Source organism: Hippichthys cyanospilos, chromosome 14 (assembly GCF_059441005.1).
Source record: "Hippichthys cyanospilos isolate Australia breed blue-spotted pipefish chromosome 14, RoL_Hcya_1.0, whole genome shotgun sequence".
NCBI lineage: Eukaryota > Metazoa > Chordata > Actinopteri > Syngnathiformes > Syngnathidae > Hippichthys > Hippichthys cyanospilos.
In genome coordinates, this window is record NC_142382.1 from 700212 (window position 1) to 711707 (window position 11496).

Here is an 11496-nt window from a genome sequence, read left to right on the forward strand (position 1 = left end):
GATGACGTCACAAGTGCCGCCGGCCTTCATATCATGAGTAAAGATTGCGTAACATCACTCACATATGATTCGCAATTTGTTAGCACGTGTTCTTGGATAAGTGCGCTTATGTGACATGGGGGGGGGGGGGGGGGGGGCGTGTTTACATAAGTGCGGCCACCCCCAGTGATTATGCTAAGCTGGCGTAAAGACGCTGAAAGCTTTCAACTAAACCGATGAGCGACCGAGATCAGAGATGCTTCAAAAAAAAGTGTGTGCGTATATAAAATTAGAAAAAAGAAATTATAACATTTCGTGTGATCAAAACATGGATTCTGTCTAAAAAAAAAAAATCTAATTTGTTGGAATTTTTTTTTCAATATTAGCAAATATGAGAAAAATCTCCAAATTCTGTGCAGTGCGAAAAAAATCACATAAACGCATAGATAAAATTTTAGCTTGAAAAGGGTTCATGAAAGGAATTGTTACAAACCTAAAGAAAAAAGTCATAATAATAGCAAATGCAAAAACAATTCTACGCAAACACACTTTTTCTTTTTGTTGCAGATAAGATCATCTTTTGTTTCACGTTAAGAGGTCCCAAAAATCTTTTGAGCGTTAGCATGTTGCGCTGTCTGCGTCAAGTTGCGCGGTGTGAAAACACAGCTGCTCTTTGCGGTGCAGATTTTTTTTTTCCCTTGTCATGTTTATTTTGTTGTCGGCCATCTTTTTGCGGCTCAACTTTGCCCTGGACTCGTGTCGCTCACCCACCCGCCAAAACAGATGCTGCGAAATGTCAGCCAAACCAGCTCCAATGCAAAAATGACCTGGGCCCTTCAGGGCCCTATTATGGAGCTTCAACTTCGTGGAGCTTTTAAGCATGTTTAAAAAAAAATTCTCCCCCTTAACACCCCAAAGGTATTCATTTCCATGCATTTCTAAGAACTCCTTGCTTATTGGCAAATTATGACCATAGCAATCCCATGCAAGAGTAAATGCACTCCCACCTCATCCATGTCTTTTAGTTTTGTTTTGCTTGGAGCAGGGTTAGGGTTAGGGTTATGATGTTATGATGTACGATGTTTTGCACAAAGTAAACAGTTAATTAGTTACAATGTTTTGGGGACTTCAGTAAACAAGACCTTTCACTTCCTGGTTAGAAATACCCCTACCATAAAACTCATATTTAAGAAGAACTTAAGATGTAATTGATGTGCATATAATTCACTGCGGGAAGTGAAAAGATGTACGGGCCCTTTAAAAAGTCCAAATATTGGGGAATGCCTCGTGACCTCGTTAGTGGCTCATTTCATTCCCGAAATCTTTCAATTGGGCCAATGGGCGATAACCGGGGCAAGCGCAATTTCTTGCGCTTGGCCGGATGCTCACAACTTACGTAATGTCGCTGGGAGCGCAGCTACGCACTCAACGCAAAACACACACACACACATTGAATCTCACGTCAAAGGTGACATTTTTGTTTAGCTAATGGAGTATTAAGCCGCCGACTCTTTACACCTTCAAGACTGTACAATGTTGAAGCAAAGCAAAAAAAATGTATACATTCAAAAAATGCATCTGGCAAGCATAGAAAAATAGAAAATGCACAAAAAAAATAAAACAATGATTTGTGGGGTTATACACGACCACATTGCTTTTTGTTCATGTTCTATTTTTGGCGATAAATAGTACTGAAAAGTAAGCAAACGTACCTAATGAAGTGTCTCGCATGTGTTTGTGTTTTTGCGGCTTCCAGGAGGCAAGCGGCTTAAAGGCGGCGGGATGAGCCGCTCTCAAGTCCTATTTGCGGGCCCGCTCGCGATTATTTACAAACGCCGCGGAAAAGCGCCCAACACACTTTTAGCTCCTTTGCTCTTCTGATGTCGTCACATGAGAAATAGTGTGATGTGGAAAGCGAGCAACCGCCATACTTTTTAGCTCCCCTAGATGGCACTGGAGCCAATATCCTTCATTTGCATCGCACCGCCATTTATCTTGAAAAGCAAAAGCGCCATCTTGCGCGGTCAGAAATATCCCGGGTGCTTCGTGAGGCTTCATTTCCGCACGGCGAGGCTTTGCGGCAGCTTCTTCCAAGCATTCGATTTTAGTTACTTACGTACATCATCTTTTCAAGTGTTTGGCTAAAGGACAGCGGAAACATGGTTGGCCAATGAATAAATGACTCAAGTGCCAAAGGACTTTCGGTCAAGTAATCCAATCGGTAAGAAGCACAGATGAATGAACTTTAACGGGAACCACGGGATCGGAAGACGACGGGAGGAAAAAACAAGCGTTTTTCCACGTTTGACTCGGCGTCACCGTCGGCTGATTTCACGCCGATGCGTCACTGTCTCATTTCTGAGACAGAAAGAGGAGAGCGGGAATCAGGCCGGAGCGGAAACCTTCTGTGAGGCATCGCTTCCGCTTCCACTTTGACTCCGAACTCTTTTCAGACTCCGGGCGGCGCCTCGGTCTGTGATCCAAACCTGGCGGGCCTTTCTTTTTTTAAACGCGCACGGTAGTAAGTCAAACCCGGATTAACGTTAGCGTCTCCCGTAGCGTCCGGCTCACTTCAGCGGACGTGGCGGCGGCGCGGTCGAGACGCGCGCTCCCTGCCCCGCCCGCAAGGGACAAGGCCGCCTCGGCAGCACGTCGCTTCCCTTTTTGGGAAACTGACGCTTGTAAATATCAAGTAGGCCCCGCCCCGCCCCGCACGGGGAAGGAGAAACTCAACAAACCATCCCTTTTCTCGGAAGCGTCAAAAGGAGCAAAACGACACGTTACAAAGTTTTAATTCAACGAATCAAAAATCCAAAAAGCAAGAGTTAAGAAAACCACTTTTGAGCAATGAAAACAGACGACAGAAGGCCACTTTTTTTTCCCGCCGACATTGTTTTGAGTAACCGCAACAAATGTATCCGAATCCCCAAAAGTGCGAGGAAGCGGCGAGGCTTGATGCAAGCGAGCAAATATTGCAAAAACGAAATCTCGTCAAATCCAAGCGTGTTCTCACGCGGGGGGCTTGGTGGCAAAGGTCAGGTAGCCGGTGTGCGCGGGCATCTCGCGGGGCGGCGCGGCGGTCTTCAAAGCGGCGGCCGCGCGATTGGTCGCGGGGAGGGCAAGGGGCGGGGCCTCTTGGCCGGCGCCCGGCCCGAAGTCCGCCAGCGGCAAGGAGACGCTGCGCACCTCGTGGACCCTCAGCACCACCTCCAAGGTGTCCACCTCCTCAAAGTTGTGAGCCAGCAGCGCCTGGCACGTCCGCTGCACCTGCTCCACGCACGGCGAGAACGAGCACACGCGACCTCCTGTGGGGAGGGGGGGGGGGGGGAGCGGGAGGTTAACTCTTTCCCGGCCGCCGACGAGAATCCGAAAATAGTTCTGCCGGGGACTACCTTTGTTTTCTTCTATTAGCGTGATGCCGCTCGCGGCCGACGCTCTTCATTTCAACCTTAATATGAAGTTACATTAGTGGGCTGCAGGGGGCCTACGAGGGCTAGTTTCTCCCTGGAAGAGGTCCAGGTAGCCAATGGGGGGGGTGTTACCGTATCTGCCTTTGTTGCGGCAGCTAACACGCTGGCAACATTTAGCATAGCGACCGTCAGCTAACCGCACAATTTTTTTCACAGTTACACCAGTGACCTGCAGGGGGCCCATCAGTGCTAGTTTCTCCCTGGGAGAGGTCCAGATAGCCAAGGGGCCAGGGGTGAGCGGCAGCCATAAAGCGCACCATCTCCGTGGCGACCGAGAGCAGCAAACAGGGAAGAGGAGGGGCGGATGATTAATGCGAGCTCCGGCGGCGACCAATCGGCAGCGCGCTGGACGCGTTGTCGGGCTTGTATTTGTTTTATGCGCTTGCAAAATGGAAACGGGGGAGGGGGGGAAAGCGGAAGGATTGCAAAAGGGGAGGGGGGGGGGGGGGGTGTCAAGGACCTGATGGAGAGCAGCATTATTCTAAACAAGGAAGCGGGGCGCGGGGCCAAGAAACACGACAAGACTTGGGAGCCAGCGGAAGCCCGCAACCGCTTTGTGCAAATTCGAGCCCTCCTTTCCAAGGGAAAAAGAAAGCCGCTTCTCCGTGTTGTGATTGTGGGACGCTGTCGTCGGCGCAGCCAGTCAGCGTGACCCTCTATGGAAAAACTGCAAGCAACACGCCCATAAAAGGGAGTCGGCATCTCGGCCGCCGCGTTGAGACTTTACGGACGAGGGCGTCTTGACAAAAGCGCACGTGCTCACTCCGGTCAAAAGCAAAAGGTCCCGAAGACGTCCCCGCCGCTCGCTACCAATCATAGCTTGACGGCCAGCAAGGTCCATTTTTACCAGGCCGACACCAAGTTGACAGCTTAATTAGTCAAAAATCACTTTATATAAAGCTGGCAGCCAATGGTTCCACTATATTTGTGAAAAAAAATCATTTCAAGGTAAGAAATGAAGGATCGACCCCACAAAGAAAGAATTTTAGAATAGGCAGCGGGGCGTCCTTTTAAATTTTGCTTTACAACTGCTATATAACTCGCCACCAGGGGGCACTCTCCACAAGTAAACGCGGCCAGGCATTTTACTGTTGCGTTGGTGAAGTATTCTAACCATGTGAGTGTGTGTTTTCATTTATTTCTAAATGTGCAGGCGGCGTTAAAGGTATGACGTTTGAAATAAAAATGTATTTATTTTAAACTTCCACGCAGCATCTTTCTGCGGAATTATCTGCTGTTACAACCCGCGGCTTTGTGTCCGGTGCCGCCTGCACATGGCAAAAATAAGATTTTCCATTCAATTTTTGTCGTCGTTCGTAATCCGGTGCGGTTTATATTCCAAAATTTCGTGCGGTTTCAAACAAACTAAAGACGAAACTGTCCTTTCGACAAGACTTTAGAGCTGAAAATATTGCCTTCGGTGTGAACTAAAAGCCACCCTGGACATCAACGCTAACTCACTCAGCAAGCTATTGTTCCACAAACTTTACGGGTTGCCACTTAAGTGAAATTTTAAAAGAGTCACAAGCCACAGCAACGGTCGGCGGGCGGGCGGGCGTTTACTCACCGCGCGCTTTGAGGGCGGCCTTGGCGTGGGGCACGGCCTCCCAGGGGCTGGGGATGTCCAGGAAGACGGCGTCGGCGGCGCCCGTCACCCCGAAGCCGTCCTTGCACACGTCGGCGTTGCTGACGGTGACCAGGTGGCCCACGCCGTGCTCGGCAAACTCCTCCTCGGCCTTTTGGGCGCGCTGCTGGTGGAACTCCACCGTGTGGAGGTGGCCCGTGGGCGCGACGCTGCGCAGAATGGCGTGCGACAGCGAACCGCTGCCCGTGCCTGCGCGCAAAAAAATCCACGACAAAAATGAAAAACCGGCCAGGCGCAACCAAGGCCAAGTACGGCAAGGCGGGTTTTTCGACCGGATTCGCAGACGACAGATCCGGGCTTGAGCTCCAGCATGAGCGTGACCACGGCGATGTCGGCCGTGTAGAGGATTTGCGTGCGGTGCGGCAGCGTGAGGGTCCACAGCTCGGGCGTGGGGTGGAGCACGTGCACCCAGCCGCCTTTGCTGCACGTCACCTTGGCGCCGTAGCGCTTGCCCACCAGGTCCGACGAGTGGCGGATGGCGCCGTAGCGCGTCTGCGTTTGGGCGCCGCGCCGCACCTTCACCGCCATCATGCTCTCATGGCCCAGGTACACCACAACCACGTCGCCCTCCCGGATCTCCTCGGAGTACTCCGCGAAACTCATGCGAGCGACCCCTCAGCGCTGCGACCACAACCACACGAACTCGGTCATTCGTTATTCCACAAAATGCATTCGTGAATCCTAAACATACTAATTGTCTATCCGATTAAAGGCTTTCAATTCCTCTTTGACGTTGATAGAAATTCATTTAGGGCTCGCCATGGCAGGCGACACCCAGGCAGCAGCTTTATTATTACAGAGTATAGGTTCCACACTAGAAGAGTGGAAAATTATTTCTACTGATTTCAGGAATATAAATGGGAAATACGATTTAGGATTATATGACATCAAATCCATTTTTACACTGAAATGAACTCAATTGTTGCTAGTCCTAGCCGTGCATACATATTTATATTTGTATAGCGGGCGTCATTTGCTCAAAGGGCACTTAAGATAATCACCACACCTAATTTATTTTATCACTTCAATGACGTCAGAACAAGCTGGTCCAAAGTTAACCCCCCCAAACAAGAGGGCACTCTTCGAATGTTAAAAACCTAAGATTACACCAATTTTGTTTAGAGCGTTAAAACGGGTTAGAACTTGACACTACAGCTAAGACGATTACCAAAAACATAACATGCCAAAGGCAATACTAACGGCGTTTGGCGATATACGACAATCGCGGATAACATGGAAACAGAGATTTGAATGAGTCCGGGAAAAAAAAAAAGTGAAAACAAGTTTACGAGCATGCGCGGATGACTTGTGTGCTAGCCACGTTAGCTCGCCTGGCTAAGGCAAAACAAGGATGAGAAGCCGATAACCTTGGAGGATTGGACTTACTAAATCAACGACGGGGCTAGTTTTCTGTCTCACTCAGACGACTGACTTCGAAAAACAAACTTTTTGTGGCTTTTACAAATATGAATGACCGTAGACGTGAGTAACCGCACGTGCCGGCCCGTTCACAGGAAGGAGGGCGAACTAGACCGGAAGTGGATGCATTTCCTTGATTCATATACTTCCTGGAGTGCCTCCGAGCGCTTTAGAGAAGCTCAATGTAGATCTATGTTTACAAACAGAAAGTGTTGGTTAATTTAAATATATTTATTTTGCTTACCGTGGAACAAAAAAACATTTTGAACGTTTGTCCGCATTTTTAAATAAATACACTTACAAAATACGGGTCGTAAGGTGGCCGACTGGGGCTAAATGCCTGTTTGTTTGCAGCGCCTTAGACCCAATTGGCCACTGTAAATATGAAAGATCTGTAACAATTACCAAGTCAGAAAAAAAGAATATCTGTACACGGTGACATATGAAATTGCTATTAAACAGTCATGTAATAATAATTCCCAAAGTTGAGTGAATTACATATCAATTTAGGACCTAAGATATAGTAGAAATTGTATGTTTTGTATATGTAAGGTAAGTAAGGTATTTCCAATCAATTCCTCAAAAATGTATTTTCCTAAAAAAATCACTTCTAATGTTGAAAATATAATATGTATATGTATATCATATACACACACAAATGCACCTGTCAGAGTGTTTTACGACAAGAAATTGCGGCGAACGCATTAAAAACAGGCGAGGAGGAGTCGTCCAATAAGCGCGACGAACGCCGTGAATGGATGCGAGCTTCGTCCAATGGACGTCGAGCAGGGGGTCTATAAATGATGATGTCAACGGGCGTCTTTCCGCGGACGCCGAGAAGAGAAAGAAAAGGGGTCAGCGAGAAAAGTCGTCGGGCCATCACTGCCGTTGCCGCTTTTGCAAAAATAGGGATCTTCGTATCCGTTCCGGCTAGTAGTTGTAGTAATCAGCCGCACATCTGCAAACAAAAGGTAAGAAATGACTTTTATGCATGCAAAAAATCCAGAAATGGGGGGATTTGGAGGTGGGATGATGCGTGTTGGCCGCGGTGCGCTTATTATCGGACATACGATGACTTGCGTTGATTGACAGCCCAGCGGGCTCACTTGGCAAACTGGACGCGTCCATTTCTGCCGACAAATACGGGAACGTTTGCTCGGCAACCCTCATGGACTTCGGAATCGTAATCATAAAGCTGACTGGGCTTGCTCCGGGCAACATTGACAAAGTGGCGCACCAAATTAAAAGCACCGAAGCATAAAAAAGTGCATTATGCATTTATTGCACGAGTCCCATCTGGTGTATTGATTTTTGGGGGGCGTTTAAAAAAAGTCCACAATGTATCAAAATGTGTAAATACGATCATTTATTTCAATTCGCATTTTCGTGTTGTGCAAGGATGTTTTGCAGGACAGCTCGCCTTTTTGTGTGTGTGGGTGAGGTAAACAAAACAAGGTGAGCAGAAATGACCATTTTGTTTAAAATAAAAACAGAAAACGCAAATGATATTTATTTTACTTCAATTGCTGAAAGTGAATGCCTTTGTACTCATGTCAGCAATTTTGTGTATTAGTTTTTGAGTGGCACCTCACCTAATAATAATAATAAACTACAATTCAATAGAAACAATAAAATAACTAATACTAACAATTCAACCGCTTGTACTCGATATACAAATATTTAAAACCTTATCAAGGGCACATTATTAAAAATAAAAAACGTAATTAGCCTAAACTATCCTAATGTGAAAACTCAAAACCTAATTTATTTGAAAGCGCGCGGAAAAAGCCCCGATTTTGCTGTTTAGTGTGCTTGCGCTCAAGCTACAGCGATGCGTTTTGCTCTGGTGCCATCTAGCGGCGTTCTGTTTGACGACTGTACTGAGCGGAGTTTAATTTCGGCACGGGTGGTGTTCTGCTGCCATCTATTGACATTTGCGGACGATTACATCGTGATGGCAGGTCGGCTTGTGTGGCGCCCTCTCGCGGACGCCGGCGGGACGGCCTCCGAAGTGACGCGCCCAATGAAAAAAAGAATTCTGAATTAAAAATTGTTCGTATGTGCGTACGCAAAATGCGTTTTTTGTTTCCCCGTCTTCAGGACGCCGCCATGCCGTTCGGGAACTCCCACAACGCCACTAAGCTGCGCTACACGTCGGCGCAGGAGTTCCCCGACCTGAGCTCGCACAACAACCACATGGCCAAAGTGCTGACGGCCGACATGTACGAGAAGCTGCGCGGCCGCAGCACGCCCAGCGGCTTCACCCTCGATGACGTCATCCAGACCGGCGTCGACAACCCGGGTGAGGATGCGCGCGCCCGCCCGACGCCGCCGGAACTCGCGACCCGCAAACGCAGTGTTAAAATGTGTGCGTTTTCCGCGGTTGTGGTTTGGGGGGCGGGGCCTATCAGGTCACCCCTTCATCATGACGGTGGGCTGCGTGGCGGGCGACGAGGAGACCTACGAGGTGTTTAAGGAGCTGCTGGACCCGGTCATCCAGGACCGCCACGGCGGCTACAAGCCCAGCGACAAGCACAAGACCGACCTGGACGCCGAACACCTCAAGGTAGCCCCGACGCCGCCCCCGCTCCGACGCCCGCCCTGACGCCCGTTCGCTTCCTTCAGGGCGGCGACGACCTGGACCCCAACTACGTGCTGAGCTCCCGCGTGCGCACGGGCCGCAGCATCCGCGGGTTCTGCCTGCCGCCGCACTGCAGCCGCGGCGAACGCCGGGCCGTGGAGGAGCTCTCCATACAAGGTAAAAAGAAGAAATAAAAGGGGGCGCCTTCTCACATCTGGTTCCACTTTGTGTCCGCCCCTCTTTCATTCATTAGGGTTGGCCCTAGTCACAAAAAGCACTTGCTGCCCTGAAAGCATAGTGAAACATTATGGCGGCAAAGTAACAATCAGCTTGTCACCCTGGGGGATGTAGGCGATAGTCAACGCGCAAGCGGTCCGTGCGGTCGCTGCAATCTTCCTTACCAGGAACATGGCGACAGACCTCGTACTGTTCCATCGTGTCATTAGGTCATCGCGCCTGCCCTTTGTCGTGAGGTCGTCGTGCCGTTTCCAATTTCCGACGCGGGGAAAAACGGGTGCGCCTTCCGACCGAACGCGGCGCCGAATTGGGATTTAACGGAGTATCGCATGTGAAAAGGTGGTATCGGGACATCCCTGATGTCTTTTTTTTGGGGGGGTGGGGCTTAGCTCTGTCGTCGCTGAGCGGCGACCTGAAGGGCAAGTACTACGCGCTGAAGAAGATGACGGAGGCGGAGCAGCAGCAGCTGATCGACGACCACTTCCTGTTCGACAAGCCCGTGTCGCCGCTGCTGCTGGCGTCCGGGATGGCCCGCGACTGGCCCGACGCCAGGGGCATCTGGTGAGGACGGCGCCGGCGCCCCGCCCCTCCCCGCGTGACCCCCGCTCGCCCCGAAGGCACAACGACAACAAGACCTTCCTGGTGTGGGTGAACGAGGAGGACCACCTGAGGGTCATCTCCATGCAGAAGGGCGGAAACATGAAGGAGGTCTTCCGACGCTTCTGCCAAGGGCTCACCAAGGTAGCCAGCCGCCTTGCTTTTTGTAAAAGAATGAAAGTCCCGGGGGTGGCCAACACGCGGCCCGCGGGCCGGTTCCGAATTTTGTCACTAAATGAAAAACGGTTTAAGATTAAAAGTAATCTTGTTGTATGACTACGCCAGAGGTATCAAACATAAGGCCCGCGGGCAGGTTCTGGAATCGCTTGGAAAATAAGTACTAGAAAGCGTCTCCAAAAAAAACGGTTGAGCAAAACCCCTGCATTTAAGTTGAGGGTCGTGTCCCGCCCCCACCCAGATCGAGAGCCTGTTCAAGGAGCGCGGCCACGCCTTCATGTGGAACGAGCACCTGGGCTACGTGCTGACGTGCCCGTCCAACTTGGGCACGGGCCTGCGCGCCGGCGTCCACGTCAAGCTGCCCAACATGAGCAAGCACCCCAAATTCCAGGACGTCCTCAAGCGTCTCCGGCTGCAGAAGAGAGGAACCGGTGGGTGGGTGCCCGCCCGACTGCGCGTTTGGAACCTCGGGGCTGTCGCGCTCGCGGCCCGGACCAATGAGATCATGGCACTTTCAAACCAGAAATTCAAAGTCATTATTCCTTTGGGATTCTGCCAAAATGGTGCAAGATCCCCATTAATCATAAAACATACGAGAAAGGGTCCGCTCAAACCCCTTTGCGTTTGACACCAAGGGTCACGAAAGCATCCGGCCCACCCCTCAGTGTCCACACGCCGGCCGGGCTTCAAAGGTATTTTTTGTCTCCAACGTTTCCTAAGCGCTTGCGGTTTGCGGGCAGGCGGCGTGGACACGGCGGCGGTGGGCGGAGTCTTCGACATCTCCAACGCCGACCGCCTGGGCTTCTCGGAGGTGGAGCTGGTCCAGATGGTGGTGGACGGCGTCAGGCTGCTGGTGGACATGGAGAAGAAGCTGGAGAAAGGCCAGCCCATCGACGACCTGGTGCCCGCGCAGAAGTAGCCGCCTCCTCGCGGCCGTCTCGGCCCGCTTTCCTTCCGCCGTCTCAGAATTCGCCGCGCCGCCCCCCGGTGGGCGTTTCAAAGACGGATCTGAAATAAAATCTTCCCGAAGACCGCGGCGTCCTCCTTTCGTTAGGTGCGCCGTACGGACAAAAGTATTGGGACGCAATCACAGCTTGGAACGGATCCATTTTATGGATTGGTAATCCACATTCCTCCACTTGATATTTAAGCATCGCTAGCTTCATGTTCCAATCCATTTGCGCTTAATTTGAAAACTACGCCATTCCCGTCAACATTAAATTCTTCTTACGTCACGGTGCAATTGCATTTATCTCGCGTGAGATCCACATTTTCTCCACTTGATCTTTTAGCGTCACTTTGTTCAAATCCATTTGCTCTTAATTTGAAAAGTATACAGTTCCCGCCACGGCATTGAATTCAATTTCCAGCGCGGTTGCATTTATCTCGCG

General features: G+C 50.3%; 2 protein-coding genes across 2 annotated transcripts; one reads left to right on the forward strand and one right to left on the reverse strand.

Moving 5' to 3' along the window:
• Positions 1–2754: 2754 nt before the first annotated feature.
• On the reverse strand, positions 2755–6623 carry trmt61a (tRNA methyltransferase 61A). Its single transcript, XM_088432427.1, has 4 exons — positions 6481–6623; positions 5367–5715; positions 5017–5283; positions 2755–3284 (listed from the first exon to the last, which is right to left on the reverse strand). Exons 2-4 carry the CDS (start codon positions 5695–5697, stop codon positions 2989–2991), a joined length of 894 nt encoding a protein of 297 aa, XP_088288553.1. The 5' UTR covers positions 5698–5715; positions 6481–6623; the 3' UTR covers positions 2755–2988.
• A 695-nt stretch (positions 6624–7318) lies between these two features.
• On the forward strand, positions 7319–11136 carry ckba (creatine kinase, brain a). The gene is made up of 8 exons (XM_088433714.1): positions 7319–7484; positions 8614–8815; positions 8925–9079; positions 9139–9271; positions 9721–9892; positions 9949–10072; positions 10347–10536; positions 10846–11136. Exons 1-8 carry the CDS (start codon positions 7320–7322, stop codon positions 11022–11024), a joined length of 1320 nt encoding a protein of 439 aa, XP_088289840.1. The 5' UTR covers position 7319; the 3' UTR covers positions 11025–11136.
• The last annotated feature ends 360 nt before the right edge of the window (positions 11137–11496 follow it).

Bases quoted from the DNA above. Each gene is read 5' to 3' on its own strand.
- trmt61a (XM_088432427.1), bottom strand. From the start codon at position 5,697: ATGAGTTTCGCGGAGTACTCCGAGGAGATCCGGGAGGGCGACGTGGTT. The intron at 5,284-5,366 runs GTCGAAAAACCC...TTTTGCGCGCAG, and splicing joins ATCTGTCGTCTGCGAATCCG to GCACGGGCAGCGGTTCGCTG. The intron at 3,285-5,016 runs GTGAGTAAACGC...CCCTCCCCACAG, and splicing joins GGCCGCCCTCAAAGCGCGCG to GAGGTCGCGTGTGCTCGTTC.
- ckba (XM_088433714.1), top strand. From the start codon at position 7,320: ATGTCAACGGGCGTCTTTCCGCGGACGCCGAGAAGAGAAAGAAAAGGG. The intron at 7,485-8,613 runs GTAAGAAATGAC...CCCCGTCTTCAG, and splicing joins CGCACATCTGCAAACAAAAG to GACGCCGCCATGCCGTTCGG. The intron at 10,537-10,845 runs GTGGGTGGGTGC...GTTTGCGGGCAG, and splicing joins GCTGCAGAAGAGAGGAACCG to GCGGCGTGGACACGGCGGCG.